Source organism: Pleurodeles waltl, chromosome 4_1, assembly GCF_031143425.1.
Source record: "Pleurodeles waltl isolate 20211129_DDA chromosome 4_1, aPleWal1.hap1.20221129, whole genome shotgun sequence".
Lineage (NCBI taxonomy): Eukaryota > Metazoa > Chordata > Amphibia > Caudata > Salamandridae > Pleurodeles > Pleurodeles waltl.
Window position 1 is genome coordinate 337,947,670 of NC_090442.1, and position 24,734 is coordinate 337,972,403.

A 24,734-nucleotide genomic window follows, 5' to 3' on the forward strand; every position below is an offset into this window, starting at 1 on the left:
GCTAGGATAGTTGACAGCTCCCTTGTGCATTTCACTCAGACAACCCCAAGCACAGGATGCCCAGTCACACCTGCACACATCTGCATACTGAATGTGTCTTCCTGGGCTGGAAGGGTGGACGGCCTTGCACTTACATCTGAAATGATAGTGGCCTGCCCTCATGCAATGGACTGCCAAACCCCCTACTGGGACCCTGGCAGACAGGATGGAACTGAAAGGGGACCTGGTGCACTTCTAAGCCACTCTTTGAAGTCCCCCCCACTTCAAAAGCACATTTGGTTATTTAAACAGGGCATCTGGCCCTACCAAATCAGGCACTTCTGGACAAAATACCCCTGGTGAAGAAATTCTGAACAAGAACCTGCAACCTGCCAAGAGGAACTGCATGGCTGCCCAAAGGACTCACCTGACTGCTTTTCCGCAAAGGACTGCTGCCCTCCTGTTGCCCTGCTGCCTTGCTGCCCTGCTGCCTTGCTGCCCTGCTGCCTTGCTGCCCTCTGGATCTGCTGGGAAGTGCTCTCCAAGGGCTTGGATAGAGCGTGCCTCTTGCTCCTTGAAGTCTCAGGGCCAAAAAGACTTCCTCCTGCAAAAAACTCCTTGTACAATTCAGCACACAGCCTGGCAGAAACGACGCACAGCCTGCATCACAGTGAGAAAATCACCACATGCCGAACCGGAACGAAAACAGCCTGGCTCCCTGAGAGGAGATCAACGCAGTGCCAGCATTGCAACTGGAACTTCGACGCACGGCCCACTGGATCGACGCATAGCCAAGCTGGAACGACACAGCCCAACTTCCTGCAAGAAGAATCGACGCAGCGCCTGCCGTGCGACACAAATTGCCCACCGGATCGACGCAGCTCCTGAGACTTCGTCCTGCACGCCCAGGATATCTCTGCATTGTCCAGAATACACTGTAACCCAAAGAGGATCCAAAAGACAGCGTGCCGGAAATCGATCCAAAGCCTTCCCGGCGTGGAAACTTATTGACGCCTCGTATGTGTCGCCCGGAGAAACTAACCCACACCTCACGTTTTCCGCCCATCTCCTCCTCTACGGTCTCTTGCTGAGAATTTGAACGTAAACCAGGTACTTTGTGCTTGCAAGAGACACTTGTTGCTTTTTAAAGACTAAAGACTTTGTATTATTCTCTAAAGTGATATTTCAACGTGTACTTATCAAATCTTGATAGTTTTGACCTGAATTTAACTAGATAAAAATTCAATATCTTTTCAAACACTGTGTGGTGTATTTTTGTGGTGTTATACTGTGTTATTGCATGATTTATTGCACAAATACTTTACACATTGCTTTCTAAATTACGCCTGACTGCTCAGTGCCAATCTACCAGAGGGTGGGCACAGGATAATTTGAAATATGTGTGACCTACCCTGACTAGAGTGAGGATCCTTGCTTGGACAGAGGGTAACCTGACTGCCAACCAAAGACCCCATTTATAACAAGCCTACACTGCACCGTCACCATCATTGTGGACACAAAGAATCTACTTGTCTCATCATCATTATTACTACCAGAGGAGTGCAGTCTCTCACAAGTAGGGTCTTCATCTGTAGCCTCACGGTGTTCTCAAAGTACAGGCCACTTTTCTCATGACAGTCTGCTTCTCTTCCATATTTTATTATTGAACTTTTTGCTGGGGTGTCTAATTAGCCTCCCTTTTTCCAAGGTTTAAACTACTCTCTTCTATTTGCAATTTCTTCCACTCCATGTTGATTGGAGGTGACACTATTTGAGGATGCCACACAATTGTGATTGGAGACCGTATGGACTAGGGCAGAATCTGGGACTTATAAAGTTAATCTCATGTTTACCAACATCTGACTATTTTCGTTGTCCTTTCACACTAGATGCATACTTCATACTAGATGCATCCTATTTCACTCTCCAGCCTCATAACTTCTATGCAACTAGGCAATGTTGTGATTCAGATTCTTGGTGTTTCGAAAGGAGCGAAACTTTACTCTCTAAAGGTTGGAAATTTAAGTTCAAAGATCGCAAAGTAATCACAATTTCGGATATTACAAATGTAATGCTCTGTGAATATAGTTTTACCACTTTAGTGCAAAGGTTTATACATAGCTGAAAACTGAACAAATCCAGCTACTGACTGATGATTTAAAAAAAAAAAAATCCCAAGCTTCCTAGGGAGAGGCACACATAGCAAGTATGTTTATGTCTGCTATGACTAAGTTCTCAAAATTTGCTTGTAGAAAAGACCTTACAAAGGCAAACCAAAGATCTGCCCCTTTTTGAATTATAGGATATGCTCATGATTTCCTCTACTTACTTAAATGTTATAATAATTATAAAGTGTAAAAAGTGAGGTGTATCCTGGATCTAAGGAGAAACATCTACGGCAGCGGTTCCCAACCTATGCTCTGTGAACCCCTGGGGATCCACAAAGTCTTCTCAGGGGTCCGCGACTGATTGGAAAATTAAAAAATATTAATAGATTAGGCCCCCAGTAGTCAGCAATGACTCTGTGGGGGAGGTCCCTGGATTCAAAGTATGGTTCCCAACCTTCTGACTTCCGTGGACCCCCAATATATCATTACTGGAACCCGGGGGGACCCCCCACTGAATCATTATTGGAATCCAGGGACACCCCACTGAGTTATTAATAGAAGTTGGGGACCCCGACCTAAATATTGTCAATGATTTTAACTGCAAAACAGAATACATAACATACAGAAACAATCATTCAAAACACATATATAAATGATAAATAATATTTTAATTTGCAAACAAAAATAAAGAAATAACAAATGTAATTTTAATGGGAAGATTTGAGCTTTTCTAAATTCAATTGAAGCCACACATTGTACATATTATCATACTATAGTTTGTTTGATGCATCTGCACTGCTCCCATTAATCAATCTGAGAGTACTAATTTAATTTTTATCCTCTAAATTCAAATTCCTTGACATTTGCAGTACGTTTAACATTTTTCAAGTGAACATTTTGCCACCTTATTTATATACACTTTGTAAATCTGTTAATATTATTTAGTTTTCTAAGCAGTTGTGGACCCCCTGGGGAGGCTTAGTGGACCCCAGGGGTCTCCCTACCATAGGTTGGGAACCACTGATCTAGCGCCACCGAACAGGCACAGAAGCGGTGACACAGTGTCAAGATTTTTGGTTTGTATGTTAATGACATAATAATATACAACACATGTGATTATTTATTACCTGTATTCAAGACAGACCATAATGTGTGGTTTTTGTTAACAGACAGTTGGGTATGTCGTAGTTAAAGCTAGCTTTAGTTATTGTGGAACTCATTCTTGAAAAGCTCAATTTTGATGAAATGTTGTATTTCTGTTCACTATGCCTAACTTTTTTTTGTTGCAGAACTAAGTCCAACGTGTTCCCCTGATAGTCTGTACTGTATTATTGGGGGTTTGAGTCAGGGTCGTGTATTGCATGATTTAGATTTTGGCTTTTTGCACCTGTGAAAGAAAGGAGGCCAAGAAGAAGTCATTCCCCCTTTTTCTCATATCTATGATGGCCATGGGACTGAAACTGTCTATTCTATTTCTCATGTGAAATGGGCTGACAATGTACTACCATGTATGTCTAATTTTGATTTGTTCCTCTTCTGTGGAAATCCAAGTATTGTATCCTTAGATTAGGTTTAATGTTTTAATTGTAATTGTGTGTTATAGACCTTAATTTGCTAGGCTTATTTATGCCCACCTTTAGATGCTGCCATTCCGCTCCTGCTCTTGAGACCCCATGCTTCTCTTAGCCTTGCTCATAGGGCAAACACATTTCACCTTATTTTGATTGATTGGAACCTTCATATTGTTCCATCTGGGATGTTATATTCACTGACATCTACTGCTTATGAATTACCCAACTTTGCATGCAACATTAGCCTAACATTAGGGAGTTTCCCTTCTTGGGAATATTATCTTTCAAGATTTGCATACCTTGTTTCCTAATAACTTGATTTCACATTTGCTATTTTTTCTGCCCGGATCATATTCACATATGTTGTATTTAGGTGATTAACAGTTTGTGATTAAACTAATTCAATTTGAAACTCAAACTTTACTACTATGTTAATAAACCTTTATGGTTTGCAAATTTACTCTTCTCAGTAATTACTGTGGGGCAAAATCTGAGTCACTGTCATTTATACGCTAATGAATTTATGATCTTAAGCCTCAGTTTGAAATCAAGATCCATCCAAGTAGTTATACTGGAGTTTTGAATTTGCATGGTGCAAACACCATCCTATCCATCGTCCGATCAAGGATCTCACAGCAGAGATTAACGAAGAAATATGTGAGCCTAGCAATACACTTGCAATAGATGTTGCCTCTTCTTTGGGATGGATTTGGAACTTATCTCAACTCAACCTCCGTTTGTATCCAGACACTATTCAGAGCAATCCCAGTCAATTCTTCATGAGCACAGCACTTAGTTATGGGTGCCAACATCATTATTCTTGTGCCAGGTTGTTACAAGCTCTGGATGGGCAGCAACTAGGCTTCAATGAGTTTAACTTTGCAGCCCTACTGGCTTTCTCCTGGATTCCACAAATATTTCACTTCATGTTTCCTGGTCTGTACAGCTCCAACAGCAAGCAGACAACAGTTCCCAGCAGGCACACCAGCCAATAAGATGATAAAACTGTCTAACCCACCACTGGAAGGCACACTTCATCCACAAAAGACACTGGGGCAAATGAGAGCAGTTCTTGGTCAAGTGTGGCAAGACACCATTCCTGTAGAGGAAATCTACTGCTGAAATAATCATATCTTCATCCTACCCATTGTAGACTTTCTCTGAATTGTTCTTTACCACTTGCACTACAGTGTGACTTGGTATAAATCTTGAAATATTTGGCTTGGGTTACAAAGGTTGAACACTACATTCCATTCAGTTCCAAGTTGGCTCACACCTCCTCTTTACTTTAAATGCTCACTTACCCCTGATCTCCCTAATGCATTGGCCAAGCTAGCTACTCAGAGGGTGTGACGAGGAAGTACCATCTACTGTTCTGAGAGCAAGGTTCTTAGCTCGATTACCTGTAAACTATATCAAAGCTTTCTGGGTTAATTATCATATTAGTGGGTGCTACCGGGGTGCAAGACAGTCTGATCTCGGCATGCCTGCCTATTTGGAGGTGCTTATTCAACCCCATTCTAGCAAAAAAAGGCTCATTCCTAAAATAACACTCAGACCCCCCCAAGTGGGTGTGTTTCTGATCCAGATATCAGAGAAATCTGAAAATTGCAAGAAGGCTTCAGACCACATGTACGGGGAAACCACCTGCTTTATGTGAAGTTTTTCATATGTAATATTTCTTTATTTGAGAAAAAAAAACAATAGTTTTCAAGGCAATCAAACACCAAGCACATTTGCAATGATAGCATTAACACTGTATAATTAGAGTATGCAAAGGTAAGGAAAATGAGCACCAGCTTGTGCTCAATGAACGTAACAGTCCTGTTTTGATGTATGTACCAATACAGGTAATAAAGCATTGTGAACACAAGACACATGGCAGACCCAAATAATGTAATAATAAAAACATAGGTGTTCAGATTCAAACATTTGATATTGGTAACATGACAACAAAGAAAATGGGAGAAGGGAAACAATTCCACAGATCTAAAGACATAATGCAACAAAGAAACACCTATTGGAGATATTATATATATATATATATATATATATATATATATATATATATATATATATATTAATTAGTCACCTTTATTTGAACCCAACACACAGGTAAACTAGATTTGAAGGAAGAATATCATGATATGTACTTATTGACCCTGAAGGGGTAAGAGGCTGCATACCCTCTCATATGCTTCAATCAGAATTATTGAGTCAATCAACAGATATTAGTTCACATGCCACAGATTCTCCTTTACTGAGTTTCAGATCACACAAATCCTACTTATTAGAACAATGACAACTAGACAGGATTTACATTTAATAGATGAGAATGAAAAACATGAAAGGGTCATATATTTGTGAAAAGATAGCTTAAATACTTCTCTGGAAACATTATTACGCCACACGTCTATGAACTGCAGTAAGTGGACTTGTGAAGCTCTGTGTTGCCTATGAATAACTACTAGTAATTTTAAATTCCACCAGATCCTTTTCATATTCCTGCGATTACAATGCAGAGAAATGTGTTCCTTGTACGAGTGCTATATTACTATTTTTATGACCAAGATTATGCAGGCTTCTGTTCCTCTTGGTGTAGTAAAAGTACCAATGATGTTTATGGACAAAATAGCCAGAGGTTTGTTATTTTGGTTAGACATGAGAGAAAGGAGCCTATAACAGAACTGTTCTGTGCTGCAGGACAGGTATTTTGGTTTGCGGCAATATTGCATGTCAGGGCTTCTCCAACTCCTGGGCTGCCCCTTTTAGCAGTCAGGTTCAACAACCCGTACAAAGATCATTTCTAGCCCAGTAAAATGATAGGGTAGTAAAAATGCAAACAAGTGTGGGACAAAGAGGAAATAGGGTGCTGGCTAATGATACAAGCTGTGCAATATAGTGACTGGAATTAGCACTTAAATATAAAGTAACAGTCCTGTGCACAGAGATCCATTACAAGCAGCAATCAGTACAGTAGTGGAACACTGATCAAACACAAAAAAAAAAATAGGTATCCTGGTTAACACCATAGTTCTTAATGGGAACAGAAACAATAAAAGATTGCATAAAGAATTTTGCAGAATGAGTGTCAGCATGTCCCACAGCTGAGAGGGCAAGCTACAGTGGAAAAATAATTTGTCACCGAAGTTTCTATTATCTGGTCTGACTAACCCACTGACCACCTTTTTTGTTGGTGGCCTTTCATGTTGGTAGTAGTGCTAGGTGCGCAACCATCTAATTTATGCTTGCTTGTCTTCCAGGCTTTCAACAGTTACTTTCCTTTAGATAGGCTCATGTGAGTAAAGAAAGTCTTCCAGAACATGCAAATTAGCATTTTCAGTTGTCCTGTCTTCCATTGTGTAGGAAGTTGGCTCTGTTTATACTATTTCAAAGTAAGAAACAGTGTGCACAGAGTCCAAGGGTTCTCCTTAGAGGTAAGATAGTGGCAAAATCTGATAATTCTAATTCTCTCCTGTGGGGTAGTGTGGTCCAGCAGTAGGCTTATCAGAGGGTAGTTTTAAGCATTTGTTGTACACACACAGGCAATAAATGAGGAACACACACTCAAAGACTTACTCCAGGCCAATAGGTTTTTATATAGAAAAATATATTTTCTTAGTTCATTTTAAGCACCACAGGTTCAAGATTTACAGTAAACACTTTAAATGTAAGGTACTTCTCATAGATACTTTAGTAACTTTGAATAAAAGCAATATCATATACAGTCTTTGTAAAAATGTCAATAAGCTATTTTCAAAGTGGACACTGCAAAAATGAACAGTTCCTGGGGGAGGTAAGTAAAGGTTAGATTAGGAGGTAAGTAAAACACTTACAAGTCTCAGTTCTGAGGCATAGGCAGCCCACCGTTGGGGGTTCAAGGCAACCCCAAAGTTACCACACCAGCAGCTCAGAGCCGGTCTGGTGCAGAGGTCAAAGAGGTGCCCAAAACACATAGGTGCCTATGGAGAACAGGAGTTCTCCGGTTCCAGTCTGCCAGCAGGTAAGTACCTGCGTCCTCGGGGGCAGACCAGGGGGGTTTTGTAGAGCACTGGGGGGGGACACAAGTAGGCACACAAAACACACCCTCAGTGGCACAGGGGCGGTTGCGTGCAGTGTGCAAAGTTGGCGTCGGGTTTTAGGTAGGAAACAATGGAGGGGCCGGGGTCACTCTAGCGGTGCAGGCAGGTACAGGGAGGGGCTTCTCGGGACAGCCACCACCTGGGCTAGGCAGAGGGTCACCTGGTTGTCACTCCTGCATTGAAGTTAGGTTCCTTCAGGTCCTGGGGGCTGTGGGTGCAGTGTTGGTTCCAGGCGTCGGGTCCCTTGTTACAGGCAGTCGTGGTCAGGGGGAGCCTCTGGATTCTCTCTGCAGGCATCGCTTTGGGGGCTCAGGGGGGTTGTCTCTGGTTACTCACATGCTCGCAGTTGCCTGGGAGTCCTCCCTAAGGTGTTTGCTCTCTGGATCTCGAGCTGGGGGCGTCGGGTGCAGAGTGTGAAGTCTCACGCTTCCAGCAGGAAACGTGCAGTCTTTGAAAGTTGCTTCTTTGTTGCAAAGTAGTAGCTGGTTTTGAACAGGGCCGCTGTTCACAGGAGTTTCTTGGTCCTTTAGTCCAGGGCAGTCCTCTGAGGCTTCAGAGGTCCCTGGTCCCTGTCTGATGCGTCGTTGGAGCAGGTTTTCGAAGTTGGAGACAGGCCGGTAGGGCTGGGGACAAAGCAGTTGTGGTCTTCCTCCTTCTCTGCAGGCTTGTAGGTCAGCAGTCCTTCTTGTTTCTTCAGGTTGCAGGAATCTGATTTCCTGGGATCTGGGGAGCCCCTAAATACTGAATTTAGGGGTGTGTTTAGGTCTTGGAGGGCAGTACCCAATGGCTACTGTCCTTGAGGGTGGCTACACCCTCTTTGTGTCTCCTCCCTGTGGGGAGGGGGGCACATCCCTAATCCTACTTGGGGAATCCTCCAAACTTAAGATGGGGGATTTCTCATTATCTCCTCCAGCCTTGCCGCCAAAAGTGGGGGCAGTGGCCGGAGGGGGCAGGCATCTCCACTAGCTGGGATGCCCTGAGGCGCTGTAACAAAATGGGTGAGACTTTGAGGCTCACCCCCAGGTGTTACAGTTCCTGCAGGGGGAGGTGAGAAGCACCTCCACCCAGTACAGGCTTTGTTCCTGGCCACAGAGTGACAAAGGGACTCTCCCCATGTGGCCAGCAACATGTCTGGTGTGTGGCAGGGTGGCAGAAACTGGTCAGCCTACACTAGAAGTCGGATTGGTATTAAGGGGGCATCTCTAAGATGTGTGTATGTGTGTATGTTACAATAAATTGCACACTGGCATCAGTGTGCATTTATTGTGCCGAGAAGTTTGATACCAAACCCAGTTTTCAGTGTAGCCATTATGGAACTGTGGAGTTTGTGTTTGACAAACTCCCAGACTATATACTCTTATGGTTACCCGGCACTTACAATGTCTAAGGTTTTGCTTAGACACTGTAGGGGCATAGTGCTCATGCACATATGCCCTCACCTGTGGTATAGTGCACTCTGCCTTAGGGCTGTAAGGCCTGCTAGAGGGGGTGATTTACCTATGCCACAGGCAGTGTGAGGGTGGCATGGCACTCTGAGGGGAGTGCCATTTTCTCCCCACCAGCACACAGAAGCTGTGAGGCAGTGTGCATGTGCTGTGTGAGGGGTCCCCAGGGTGGCATATGACATGCTGCAGCCCTTAGAGACCTTCCCTGGCATCAGGGCCCTTGGTACCAGGGGTACCAGTTACAAGGGACTTACCTGACTGCCAGGGTTGTGCCAATTGTGGAGACAAAGGTACAGTTTAAGGAAAGAACACTGGTGCTGGGGCCTGGTTAGCAGGGTTCCAGCACACTTTCAAATCATAACTTAGCATCAGCAAAGGTAAAAGGTTAGGGGGTAACCATGCCAAGGAGGCATTTCCTTACACATTGTGATAATCATGACAGCAGGCTTAAAAAGGTAATCCCATTACTTTGACCCAGGCCATAGTGCAAGAAATCTCAAACGTTTAATGTCTAGGTCATAGGAAATGTTGGCTGAAATATAAAGGACAAACACTCCATTCTTCTCTTATACAGTGTGAGGAATGATCCGGGTATATTGATGTCTAAGTAGAGGCACATTTTTAGAACAGAGCATAGCTGAGTTGAGCTATACAAAGAGGTATGCAATGAGCCCAATATAACTGAAAGGTGTTGATGAACTCAATATTAAGCACAGAGAATGACACGGATCACATTCTCCTTTGCTGTTTTCTCTGAGATCCAATAGTCTGGTATTATTCTTGTGTAAGCTATCTTCCAAATCCATTGCGGTCTGCCTCCGGGAAAAATCCCTTGTCCACAGCAAGGTCAACTGTCCACCCTGACCAACTGAACATTCAGTATTTTCTCAGTAAAATCCAGGGGATAGTGTAACAAAGCTAGCTAGCTCCTTGTGTATCAATGTGACCTCAGAGGACATTTTGATCACTTTTAGTGTACACCAAGATTATGTTTAAACCAACAAATGACAGTTCCTGCAACAGCCAATTCAAAAGTAACTTTTGGCATTTTCTAAATCATTGGTAGGGTTCTGTATTTTGGCCAAGCAGGTATGCCAGTTTTGAGGAAGACATGATGTGTATCGTTCTTCTGAAGCCCACATCAGTGAAGGTCAAATGGAAAACAAAAGCCTAGGGGGGGTTCAATCAAATGGTGTCCTCCCTCTGTGGTTACAGAGTCTGTGGCTCCTTCGAGCATCCTATCCTTGGCAATGCAAATGTCTATTCTGAAAAGCCTAAATGTAAATGTGGCATCAATCCACTCTTATTTTAGGATGGAGGTATGTAGAACATCATTGTGAACACCATTTAAGTTCTTGGCAAGAATCAGTTAACTCAAGACTAGGGTCTGACTAGAGCCTCAATAGATCAATAAGAACACATGGAAAACATTTTGTTATGCGTAAGCAGTTTTGGTTTTATTCGGTTTGTTATTAAACAGGTCCATATGATATACCATATATTTTAAGTTTGAAGGTCAATGGCCTAATAAAATACATAATTATTTTAGAGCATGAGCCACATTCTTCTGTCGCTATTTGTCCTTGAATAAAAATGTGTCATTTGCTTAGAATGTCTGACGGGGCAACTGAAATTACAGAACCAAAGTGTTGGTCCAGAAAATTGCACCTACATACTGGTATCTATTTCTGAATTGCATTTGTATTTTTACTGGAACCTTTACATGTTATATATATATATATATATATATATCACGTATACTCACAAACACTAGTTATAGAACACAAAATTAAGCATTAGGATGTAAGTTTTAAAAGGACAATTGTTTTTTGTTTAAGACCATGGGACACATCTCCAAAGTAAAATATATTTCAGCATTCCTAATCTAACGTAATTAAACAAAGATACAAACACTTACAGTCTCCTTGGTCACTTGCCCAAGCTGACCAGGCTGCCACACGACTTCTAACATCTACTTGAGTATTAGTACCTGGAGGAACAGGTGCAGGTGCTTTCGGGTGAGGGGGGATGGCATTATCAGTTTTCATAATCATCCTAAAACAAACAATAGGTTGGTTACAAAGTTTATCGTTAAACCACTGTTTAACTTCAACAGCACCACCACTCGGCCCAGACACAAAAAGGAGAAACTATTCACATATTAAGGTGAGGAATTCACATTATAAGGCACTGCTGGCGGAGGTTTTCTTAACTAGCCTTTCTAGACTTTTTTGCAACAGTAGACATTGCAGATCAAAGAGTCTCTCTCCTAAGGGTCTGTGAAGTGTGCAAAACTTAAAACACAACGTTGTATCATATGCCTATTGCCTGAAAAGAGAAGCTTTAAAGTCTTACAGCAAAGAAAGAGATAGTTGAGTGAGGCACCATTGCCAACAGATATTTTTGGGATAATTGGGACATACGACAGAACAGGAAAAAATATTTTCCAATTGTGAAATCATAAATTTGGAATAAGATTAACTTGCCTGAGTGCATCAGGTCTTTTTTTCGGTTTTCCACTTTTTGAGTCATTAATTGCACTTTCTATATCTTGCTGGATAAAGTTTGCCTGCATAAACAGAAAAGAGACCAATGGGAATTTATTAGCAAGTAAAGTGGCTACATTATTATAATATATACATATGTTACTATAATAAATATATTTCAAAATATTTTCTAGTGTTCTAATTTATACTGAATGCATAGGCAAAATATATAAATTAATTTACCACTGCACACAAACTGGATTACATGAATTACTGTACAAAAATCGATTAATATGCCAGACATCCAGTGGGACCTCCTCCTTTCAGGGTCCCTGGTAAGTCTCTCTTCTGGCCCAGAAACAGATGCAGGGAACTAGTACAACTAGTTCTGGAGACGGAGTCCAACAAATGTCCAAGAAGTACAAGTCCTCAAAGTCCTTCCACTCTAGTCCGTGGTTAATTCACCATGAGGATAATTATTTCTGTTGCTCCTGGTCTTTCCAAATGTTCTTTCCTGTACAGGGAATTAAAAATTGAGGTGGAAAGTTCTAGAAGGTAGGAGTCCCTACACTAACCACAGACAGCACATCACTCTTTCATGCTGGACTAGTACTTTCTTGGCTCTCCTAACGGTCTGCCCACAAAGAATTTTGGGAAAACAAAGATAGAAGCCTGAAGGAAATCTATGAAAGATCTCTCTCAAACCAAAGGTCTGAAGACCCAGGTCTGGTTTAACCCATCCGAGCTCTTCACGTCCCTCTGTGGTGACTAGAGCCATGAACCTCCCTGTCCTCCCTTTCGCCTATGTAGGATCTTGTCGGAAAGAGAGAGCTAATTAGCATGCTCATTTCCCCTATGACCTATTTTACTGCAACTTTTACTGTAATGTACTGCCTCCTCTGATTTATTGTTCACACTCCCTTTTTTCCTCTTGCTCTTGGCTTGCTTCCACACATAACCTCGTTTTTGGAGTCATTCCCCCTTGTACTGCTATATTTTAAAGAGATTTATGTGGCTCTATTTTTGTACTTGACCTGATTACCTAATAATCACAGGAGGTCAGTCAGGGCTTGAGGATCACTTTGTTAGATCTGTCAGCCTTAGGGTGGTCTGCCCCCTAAATGTTTTGCTGATCTATCTTGTTTCTGTTGGGCGTATGGCTCTGTGTACCTACCTTAACACTGCTAACCAGTGCTAAAGTGCTTGTGACCTCATTTAAACATGGTAGTATGAGCCTACAACCAATTGGCATAGTAAATTTACTTATAAGTCACTAGTAAAGCGGTTCTACATGTACCCAGGGCCTACAAATTATTGTGCTACCCACGTAAGCAGCCCTGCAAACATGTCTCAGGCCTGCCATTGCAACCTGGTTGTGCAGTTGTAAACTCCCATTTCGACCAGGCTAAGTAAACCTTTTGCCAGGCCCAATCCTTTATAATACATAAGTCACTGCTAGGATAGGCCCTGAACAGCTCAGAGGGCAGTGTAATTAAAAATGTAGACTTCTACTTTTACATGTCCTGATAATGGAAAACTACTAAATTCATTATTCACTACTATAAGCCCTACCTTTTCCATAGGATAACATTAGATTACCTTATTACATGTAATAAGTGATAACTTCCAACTGGGAGCAGGTAGACAGCTGAGTTTGGCGTCCAAGAATTGTTTTTAAAAGCCTGCTTTAATGGTGAAGTTGAATTTTTAATCCCAATTTTGAAAATGCTACTGTTAGTAAATTGGCATTTTCTTGTTCCAACCATTTGGTGCATGCCATCTGTATCCTAATCACTTGACTAGGTGTAGTTGGCAGTTGTACTTTATGTACTGCTCCAACACAGTGAGACAAAGGGAAGCTAGGTGTTTGCAGTATGGCCCACTCTGAGATAAGAGGGAGGAGTCATCGCCTACCACCCATGAACATCACAAAGGCCCTGCCTGAGCACTCACACAAAGGGGTTTGCCACTAGTCTATTGGGATCACAGACAAGCTGGGGCCATGGCAGGCAGGCAGGAAATTCTAAGCCCTTTATGCGGGTGGAAAACTATAGAAGCGTCTCCTATTTCAAAGTGGGCACCAGGGCATTTCTATTGGACCTCAGTCTCCGTCCCTTTAGTACACGTCTGGAAATGCGGAAGACTCAGAAGAAGGACTGCCATGCAAGAATGACCACCACTCTGTTGCCCTGCTGCCTGAGTAAAGAACTGGACCTGCTACTTTAACCCAGGACCACCATAGTGATTCCTAAGGCCAGTTGACTAGCCTCCCAATCAGAAGAATCAGAGACAGAACAGGCTTCCTCCATCATCTACCCAGCACCTGGACTGTGCCAGCTGTGAGTCCTTCCTTTCCAAGTGGTTCCACTCTAATCCTGGACCCTTGGAAGTGGGCCTGAAGGTGCTCCACCAACCCCACCTGTGTTCACAGCACAAAAGATGCATCAAAGCCACAACGAAATGCATCGACCACAAGAAACTCAGCATCAATCCATCAATCATGTTTTTAAAGTGCACTATTCATCCATAGGGTCTCAAGGCGCTGAGAAGTGTGTCCTCAGAGATCAGTTGAAGAGCCAGGTCTTGAGGTCCTTCCTGAACTGAGGCAGCAATGACAACTGTCTGGGATGAAGGGTAAGGTGTTCCACCCTGTGCAACACATTGCGTCTCCACAAGACACAGACTCACCAAACTCTGCACAGGGACCGTTCTGTGGTTTGTCTCCAATGTAGGACTTCATATCGCTGTACGCAGCCTTTCTGGAACCACAGCTGCATGATGCATCCTCAATGCAGGCCTTTACATTTCAAGCCCCTTGTCAACGGCATCCTCGATGATGACGAAGGACTCTGCCGAGTAAGCCCTGCAGCTTCTTATAAACTGCATCCTCGACAATGATACAAGACCTGGCATCACAGCTTCATAGCTCCTAGAAATCACCACTGCATGATGCATCGTCAATGTAGGACCCCGAATCAATCCGCAACCAAATTTTAAGGTACTCTTGTTTAGCTGGCTGAAATGGGTTCCTGTAACCTGCCCGCACTCCATTGCGGTTGGCCTGAATTTGTGACTTTGTCCCAGTCCAGCGTGACCCGATACTCTCGGCTGGCACTTTGTGCTTTTTGGCTGTATTTAAACTTACATCTTTAAAATGTTATCTCTCTGGTTCTAGAGATTGGGTTTTGTTGTTTTGGTCTTATATTATTTATTAGATTTTTCTCAATTTTTCTACATTGATGTGGGATTTTCCATGTATTATGTATTCACTTTATTACTGCTTGAAATGCTGCATAAGTACTTGACATACTGCCTCTAAGTTAAGCCTGACTGCTTTTGTGCTAAGCTACCAGAGGGTTAAGCACAAGTTAATTTGGGGTTTGCTTGTGACTTCACCCTAAAAAGGATTGTGGTTGCAGCTTCAGTAGGGTTTCACCCCACTTACCCAGTATCCCAATTTCTTACAGTTTTCTGTTACACAGCTCTCTAAGTATTAAACCATATGGTCAGATGGAGGGATATCTAACACAATACAAGTGGTCCCATGATGTGCTATGACTGCTCTCATTTGTATACATCATATATACACAAGCATTGAGACCTGAATTTGCATAGTAACATGACTCCAAATGGCAATGTCCAGAGCAGTACTTTTCTTAGCTCCAATGTGTTAAGTGGCAAGCTACAACTCACAGGTGTTTTAGCACACAGTGAGAAGAACAATAAATAGAAGCACTGAGATACTCTTCTAGCACTGTTAAAAAACTGTAATTCGGCCTGAACTGATAATGTCTCTGTTAAACCTGTCAGCCTTAGGGTGGTCTTCCCCAAATCTTTTTGTCTGTTTGCCTCACATTTTTGCTGTATCTTTTTGTTGGCTTTAGGACTCTGAGCACTTTACCACTGTTGACCGGTGCTAAAGTGGATGTGCTAAACATGGTAACATTGGTTTATACACAACTGGCATACTTAATTTACTTATAAGTCCCTTGTACAGTAGTATACTGTTGGACTTTTGCTTTTGCAGGGTCATCCCCGGACTTTTTTGCCTCCTGCCTCCTATATTTTTCTGACATGTTGCTGTTGGCTTTTCAACTCTGAGCACTTTACCACTGCTAACCAGTGCTAAAGTGCATATGCTCTCCTGTTTAAATTGTATGTAAGTGGTTTATCCATGATTGGCATATTTGATTTACCAGTAAGTCCCTAGTAAGGGGCACTAGAGGTGCCAGGGCCTGTAAATCAAATGCTACTAGTGGGCCTGCAGCACTGGTTGTGCCACCCACATAAGTAGCTCTGTAATCATGTCTCAGACCTGCCACTGCAGTGTCTGTGTGTGTATTTTTACACTGTAAAGTCGACTTGGCAAGTGTACCCACTTGCCAGGCCTAAACCTTCCCTTTCCTTACATGTAAGGCACCCCTAAGGTATGCCCTAGGTAGCCCCAAGGGCAGGGTGCAGTGTATGGATAAGGTAGGACATATAGTAATGTGGTTTATATGTCCTGACAGTGAAATACTGCCAATTTCGTTTTCACTGTTGCAAGGTCTGTCTCTCTCTCATAGGATAATATGGGGGCTACCTTTAAATATGATTAAAGTGTAGATTCCCCTAGAGAAGAGATGGACAGGTGGAGTTTGGGATCCCTGAACTCACAATTTAAAAATGCATCTTTTAGTAAAGTTGATTTTGAGATTGTGAGTTTGGAAATGCCACTTTTAGAAAGTGAGCATTTTCTTGCTTAAACCATTCTGTGACTCTGCCTTGTTTGTGGATTCCCTGTCTGGGTCAGTTGACAGTTGGGTTGTTTTTCACCTCACACCAGACAGTGACACAAAGGGAGCTGGGGTGTGATCTGCATTCCTGATTAGCCATCTCTGCTAGGAGGGAGGGGTGGAGTGGTCACTCTCATCTGAAAGGACTGTGCCTGCCTCTGACAATGCTGTCTCCAGCCCCCTGGTGTGTGTCTGAGGCCTTGCCTGGGCAAGGCAGGATTTCACAAGAAGGTGTGAGTCCCCTTTGAAGGAAGGTGACTTCAAAGACTAAAATGGGTATAAGAAGGGCACCCAAACTTACAAACTTTAGAAACACTTCTGGAATCAAGAGGAACCTCTGCCTGGAGAAGAGCTGATCGCTGAGGAACAAGTGCTGCCCTGCCTGTGACTGTGCTTTGTGGAGCTTTCCTGCAGTGCTGCTTCTGCCTGAGTAAGAGGGCAAAGACTGGACTTTGTGTGCCTTCCATCTTGAAGAAGAAATCTCCAAGGGCTTGATGTAGAGCTTGCCTCCTGTTGTTGAAGTCTCAGGGATAGCAAAGACTTCTTCCCGCCAGCACCTGGAGTCTCTGGAGAGACCCCTACTCTGCTCTGTGGTGCCCTTCCAGTTCCTGGGACCCTGAAAGGAGAGGCTGGCAGCCTAAGGACAAAAATACACGCACCGAGCGCCGTGCGGAGAAAAGATCGACGCGAATCCGATCGCGGCTGAGAAAACGACGCGACGCCGGTTCCGCAGCTGAGAAACGACGCCGCAGGAAACGCGACCGAGAAACCGACGCCCGGAGCAGGAGAAACGACGCGCAGCATCGCTGACGGAGGCTGAGAGATCGCACCCTGCGCCGCGGGACTTTCGGATCGTCGTGTGGCTGGCTTTTTCAACGCGCACCGCCGTGCCGAGTTGTTTTCGACGCACACAGCCGTGCAGGGTTACTTTCGACGCACACCGCCCGTGCGGGGTTATTTTTGACGCAAACCAGGTACATTTACACGCTAGCAGCGCTAGTGTGTTGTTACAACTACCTAAAGACTCTTTTTATTTTAAACCTTTTAAAAATCATAACTTGACTTGTGTATGTTGGATTTTTGTCGTTTTGGTCTTGTTTTGTCTAGATAAATATTTCCTATTTTTCTAAACTGGTGTTGTGTCATTTTGTAGTGTTTTCATTAAGTTACTGTGTGTGTTGGTACAAATACTTTACGCCCAGCACTCTGAGGTTAAGCCTACTGCTCTGCCAAGCTACCAAGGGGGTAAGCAGGGGTTAGCTGAGGGTGATTCTCTTTTATCCTAACTAGAGTGAGGGTCCTTGCTTGAACAGGGGGTAACCTGACTGTCAACCAAAGACCCCATTTCTAACATATACCATATACCTAGGGCCTGTAAATTAAATGCTACTAGTGGGCCTGAAGCAATGATTGTGCCACCCACTTCTGTAGCCATTAACCATGTCTCAGACCTGCCATTGCAGAGCCTGTGTGTGCAGTTTCACTACCACTTCGACTTGGCATTTAAAATCCCTTGCCATGCCTTAAACTCCTTTTTTTTTTTTCATTAACTATGAGTCATCCCTAATGTAGGCCCTTGGTAGCCCACAGGGCAGGATGCTATGTAAGTAAAAGGAAGGACGTGTACCTTTAAGTAATTCATGTCCTAGTAGTGAAAAACTCCCAATGTTGTTTTTCTTTACTGTGAGGCCTGATCCTCTCACAGGCCAGCATTGGGAATTCCTTAATACACTTTTAAGCTGTAATTTCGAGTAAGAAAGAAGTAACTTTGTCATATAACATTTCTGTGGAATGGTAATGAGAAATCCTCTTTGCTGGTAAAGTTGGAGTTAACATTACTATTTTATAAATGCCACTTTTAGAAAGTGGGCATTTCTCTGGTCTTACTGCTCTGTGTGCCTTGCAGCCTGTCCCCAATACATGTCTAGGGTGGGTGACAGCTACACTTTGTGCATTTCTTCTACACAGCCACAAACACAGGAAAGGTGGGTGTGACAGAAAATGTACCTGCATTCGGATAGCTCTGCTTTGGGGCTGATTAACCCCTATTGATAGTCTGGAGCCAGGGCTGGGATGAAAGGGGGACCTGTGCACTTCAAGGAGCTGCTTTGAATTCACCCCCACTTCCATGGCACATTTGGGTATAAGTACTGGGCTCTGACCCTACAAAGACAGATCACTACTGGACCTTTGAAGAATTCTGCCTGGAGTAAGGGCTGCTGTGCTACAAGGATTGCCACTCTGCTTGACTGACTGTTCTGAAGAAACTGCTACACTGCTTTTCAGAGCTGCCTCTGTTGCCTGCGGATCTCTGCCCTGCTGAGGACAAGGACTGGACCCATCTCACTTGAACCAGAGTGACTACAATTGCTTGTGGGCTTGCCTCCTATTTCTGCAGTCTCAGGGCCATCAAAGACTTGCTACAACCCTGTTTCTGCTGCGGAATTCTGTGACCATTTGGGAGTCCTCTGTTGTTGCCCGATGTGCCAATCCAGAACTGGACCTCGTAAGTGAGTTTTGCAGCTGTTTCTCTGCAAATCAACGCATCGAGGCAGCTGCACCACGCAAAACCAACGTAGTGCCCCTCTATGCCAATTCGTCAACAATGAGCGACGCAACTGCGAGGTTCGCCGCTGTGCCAATCAGAAGGCATCTCTATGTGGCTCACCAGCGGCACATTTACCCGACTGCATGGATCAAAACTGACAAAGCGTGTCTTCGACACCAGCGCTTTCTCCATCCAAGGTACTCTTTCAGCAGGCTCTGCACGAGCACTGTAGCTGGGCTGCCTTCCATCGCGGTCAGCCTGAACTTTGGATTTAGCCTGGTTAGCGTGACCTCAAACAACCTTTCAGCACTGTTGACTTCTATGCACTTTTTATTTTATTCTTTAAAATTCATATATCTCAACATCTACTGATTCGATGTTTGTCATTTTCATTGTGTTTTACTCAGAACAATGTTCTTTATTTTTCTAAACCTGTGTGGAGTCTTTTTGTGGTGTTTTCATTTTGTTAGTGTGTTTCACATATACTTTACACATTGTCTCTTAAGTCTGCCTGCTCCGTGCCAAGCTACCAGAGAGTGAGTACAAGTTAATTTAAAGTGTGTATCTGACTTACCCTTACTACGATTGTGGTCCCTACTTGAATAGGGTGCATACCTCTGCCAAGTAGATACTCAATTTCAAACAGTCGCCATGTCCTCTTGGTGAAGGGTGTTGGGCACGCCATGTAAGAAACATTATTTGGTTCAACACCAAATAAGAGATTGAATCAAACTATCTGAAACTTCAGCTCTATAGGGACTCTAGAAAAGTCAACTACTGCCAGTAAACCCCGCAGATTGGATTTCAAGTCCCCAGGTAACCTTCTTTAGAAGGATCCACCTTCCCTCTTTTACCACTAGTTATGGCAAATACTGTGGGGGTTAATTTACTGCAAACCAAATCACAGTTCAGGCAAGGCAGACAACAAAGGTTAAGATAGCATTACTTTTTCACAGTCTTCAAAGCAGACTGGCTATTTTTCTTACAGTGCATCTCCCCAGGCAAAGCGTAAGGGGCATGAGACATTTGCCCCTGGTTTTTTAAGTCCACAGCCACCTCAGTCACTCTCTAAAGCTTGTCAGTGTTTACTGCAGCAGGCACACACAGTAGGGCGAACAAGGAGGGACAGAGGAATAGAGAAACACAGGGTCCACTCTCAGGAGATCTGAGCACCCTCCTAGATCCAGCCAAATGGAAATAAGAACCAACCTTTTGTGCTGATTTGGCAACAGCTCCCTCTGGGTTGGGTACAGATGAATGCATGGGAGACCCCTCTGGATGAACCTGATTTCATCATTCGGATGTGATTCTACCTGTTGCTGGCCACTACCAAATGGCTCATATCAGCCAAAGGTTTTAGTGTTTGCATCAAAACAGTCTTTCCGCCTTCTGAAATTGGTATATTGTTTCAGTCAGCAGCTAATCACTGTACGGGCATATTTTTAAAAATATTTAGTTATCCAATGTTTATAAATTAAGCAGTAGGTGTAAGCTGAAAGGGAAGACTTAAGGATGACAGCTAATTTAAGGGAATCAGGCTTTTTATGTACCAGAGAACTTTCCTCTTCCATCTGTTACAGCAAGTTTTTTAAACTGCAGCAACTCAGGACTCAATGGTGTTTATGGAGCAAAATCGTTCAGTCACACATGTTGTTATTGTGAAAATACACTGCAGCCCACACAACAGCGAACTTTAACACCATTGGTGCATTTTTTGTGACACTTTACCCATGGCCTCACTGAAAAGTTAAATAAGCCAACTGAGTGTAACTATGTTTACAGAGAAATGCATTGTGACACGGAATGCCTACAAAAATCAGTCGAAAGCAAGGGAAAAAACGTAGGAGACCAAGTCATAATTTCTACAGCAATTTATAGCAAAATAACGGATTATTGACACTTAAGCGAAGTAATGTCATTAGGAACTTGTGTCTGGTACCATTGACACAGAATGTAATACATGAAGCACACTTTGCCCTCAAACAAAGCTTTAAGTGCCATTGACTGAATTCCATCGGTGATGAACCAAAAACCATAAACAGTGACTTTCCATGGGTCAGTCTATATTTTGGGAAATTTGAGTACGAGGGAAACTGAAGATCCTAGAGCCATTGTTATAATTACTCTGTTTTAATCATGGAATACAGGTTCTTTGTTTTAGACATCATAATTAGGTTTAAAAGATCAGTCATTTTAGCCATGCAATGCCAGTGGTGGGCTCTAAGCCTTGGTGTACCTATCTAAAGGTGAGTGGCCTAATTTTAGAAGTAGTTATAGTACCTTGTAGGCTTATCAGGAAACTCTGTCAATTTCCAAATTCTGGTATGAGAGTGCTGAAACATTGACCGGCTTGACATGAAGGTAGTCTAGATTCAAACTGGTACAAAATTGGTTATCATGGTACTCTGCTGGATAGAGTTTACAGCTTTCTGTGCTGACCACTAGGCAGACCCTCTTGTCCCACGGCCCTTAATCACATCACATTATTGTTATACATCATAGGGGGTATAATCCCCATCCACCCAGAATGAAAGTGTGTTTGATTCTGTGCATCTGGAGATTATACCATCCATGACCTAGAACAACGTGATAAGATTACAATTGGGAAATCTTAGTTTTCGATACAGTGGATAGCTGTGGGATCAAGTAATGTTGAATATGCAAATTGATGGATGTAAGACAATGGCGCATTACAAGGCCAGATGTATTGGTGTATGGCAATTAAAAGTCCTAGAATTATGGGGGATCAGTTTCAATTTGCTGATGCACAGCCAAGAGTTGCTAGCTATCGTCATGCTTTGTGTAGCTTGGAGTTTGCAAAAACTAATGTGTATCTTCCAAACATGTGAGGAGTCAACAGAACTGCAGAATGTAAGATGGTATGTCCAGGTTGATACATTCTTACAAAGGGGACAATTTTTTTAAAAAAACAGTTGAAATATTGATTCAAAAGGAGCTTCTTTTGTGGGAGATGCTGACTGTGATGACTTTGCAAAAAGATGCTGATGGTTTTGAAGGAGGTTCAGGCTGGCAATTTAGTCAGGCCCTGGAAGACACATGCTGCGAAGATTCCACTAAAGGGTCCCAGCGTAGAGTCTCACAGACATGGTGTACGGCATTACCACCATCCAGAACTGAGTACAACAGTTCTGAAGTCACTTTCTGGAAGAAATTATTTGATGTTCTTTACAAGAAAGAGCTGGTACCACTGAAGCATGATATCATTAACTAAGTTTTATTAACACCGTTTCCTTCCCTCTTTGAACTCTGCTTTAGTGCATGTACTAAAGATGCCAGTGCCTTACTGAACCTAGCATTTCGCGCAGGTCAGATGAAATAGAAGTGACAAGCTTTCACACACACTGTCACAAACAAACCACAAAAAAACTCAACAAAATATGTGCAATACATACAAAAAAGAAAACGGTGAGGTTCATGTGCTTGCAGTAAGGAAACCTGATGTGCAGCAGGTGTCCATCTTGCAGAGGAATTGCAATATATCATTGTTTTAAAGTTCAAGCACGGCTGCCACCTTTTGTTTTTTTTATGTGTACTAATTGGTTGACTTGCTTCGTAGCTAGAAATATTTTTCAATGATAACAGCAAAATGAAGTAATTATAAAGGGGCATTGTGAAGGGCTGCAAAGGTGCATGTGAAAGTAAGGAACATGCCCACTTGGGCTAGATTGTCAGATTGATATGTTCATGTTTTGAATGAATGAAAGTAGGTTTTTAGTGCATCTAAATGCTCACTAGGGCACAAAGTGTTAAAGGGATCAGCACTAGATTTGATTTCATGAATGAATATTGAGCTGTTGCAGTGTATTTAAAATTGCCGACTTGGGATGTATTGGGTCTGCTGCACCTTTATTTTTGACTACTTTTTGTATGTATCCCCTTTTCTGAGATGGTGCCCGGAGTTTTGGCTCAATGTATAACTTGAATAATATTGGGGAATGATTTATGACAGAGAGAAATGAATTGTGCAATAATAATGTTCTTGACCATTTTTTTATTTGTTTTGAGGAAATTGCAATTGCTTGATTAACTGTTTGAGCTATACATTAAATAGCCAAATGATTTGAGTTACGTGTGTAATGGCAGTATTTTTCTGATGTTTACAATACCTTCCTGTACTTAATGACTAACATATGCTTTTCAAAATCAATATGTCAGGCATACTGCATTTATCATATTTCTTTCATAATAAACAGATCAGACCTATGGCATCTGAAAGGGTATTTCATAGTGAACCAATCAGGCTTGTAGCTATTATCATTGGCATCTCATCATAACCAATCGAGGCCTCCTGTAGTAGCTAAAACCTTCTTACAAGGCAACCACCAGGCATACACTCATAAAAATCTATAGTTCGCAATTACAGTAGGCAAAGCAAAAATCTATTCTCCTATGGATTCTGACTGTGCAAATCCATATCCATGGTAACCAGCAACAAAACCCTTTCCTACTGTGGCATTTTGAGGTGCCGTGTAACCAAATATCTTTATTTAGGCTTTAATACAGTGTAGTAACAATATACCTTTAAATACCTATTGACTTTAACATATGTTTTTCAAAACTAATTTGTTAGGTCTGCTGCCTTTATCATAAGGTTCCATTAGAAACAATCAAGCCTATCCCTTTTATCATTGGCTTCATACCATAACCAACTCAGACCTTATGTGTTAGTCATAAGAGTTCCCACAAGGCATTCATCAGATATACCATTCTAAAGTAACATATGTACAAAATGCAGTTGTCAAAACCTACCTACTAATGGAGCCTAAAAAGGATCTGTATCTATGGTTTGTTCTGATAGGTCCCCAACACCAAAAACCTTGCCCACTAAGTAATGAGAGATTCCATGTAACAAAATAGCTGTCTACAAGCTTTAGCATAGTGTAATAACAACCCACCCTTAAAATTCTACTTCTTTTAATACATGATTTTACATTAAGTAAGGCTTACTTGCTTTGTCATAGTGTTTCATTATAAACATATCACACCTAGGGTATGTGACAAACTTTTTTCCCAGTGAATTGATAAGGTCTCTTGCCTTTCCTGATGGTTTTACACTAAACACAACCTAGGGCTACGGAAGCGGACATATGCCGGCAACCATCAAGCCTTTATTGATAAAATTACAAATGTGTACAAAATTACAGTAGGCAAAACAATATACAACCCCTTTCCATGCGGCCTCGCAAGAATCATCACAATGAAAGTCTAATGCTAGGGTTTGTCAGAGTGGGTAACCAACACCAAACACCTTGCCTACTGTGGTAATCAGTGAGATTTCACATAACCAAATACCTTCCTATGTCCTGTAACATATGGGATAATAATCCACTGTTGGAGGACTACTGCCTTCACCATATGCTTTTCACAATAAATAAATCAGGGCTACTGACTTTGTAATTATATTTCATAATGAACAGACCACACCTATGGCTTCTGGCATAACATGTCTCTACACATCAGTCAGGGATATAGCTGTTATCACTGGATTGTCATCATAACTAAATCAGTCCTAGTGTACTATGCATAAGCTTTTCTAAAATTGAACCTTCGGGCAAACTGTCAACATTAGGGAAGTGCGCGCTCTACAGGCGACTGGAATGCAAAAACCCAGCACTTCCAAGATAATGTAATTCATGCATTATGCTAATGTGCTGTTTAACCTTTTGCATTGCAGAGTTTAATCCTGAAGACTTATATTCACGGTGCTTATAAATACTGT

At 42.4% G+C, this 24,734-nt stretch overlaps 1 protein-coding gene across 9 annotated transcripts in view; it reads right to left on the minus strand.

The window, feature by feature from the left end:
- Positions 1 to 24,734, minus strand: part of EPS8 (EGFR pathway substrate 8, signaling adaptor) — a 790,402-nt gene that overhangs the window by 219,587 nt on the left and 546,081 nt on the right. For 8 of the 9 annotated variants that reach the window (XM_069228470.1, XM_069228462.1, XM_069228469.1 and 5 more), the window contains 2 exons: positions 11,672 to 11,754; positions 11,104 to 11,240 (listed from right to left, as the gene is read on the minus strand). In XM_069228470.1, the coding sequence (XP_069084571.1) occupies positions 11,104 to 11,240; positions 11,672 to 11,754 (220 nt within the window). The remainder of the gene's footprint in view (positions 1 to 11,103; positions 11,241 to 11,671; positions 11,755 to 24,734) is intronic. The other variant, XM_069228468.1, reaches the window with a different exon arrangement.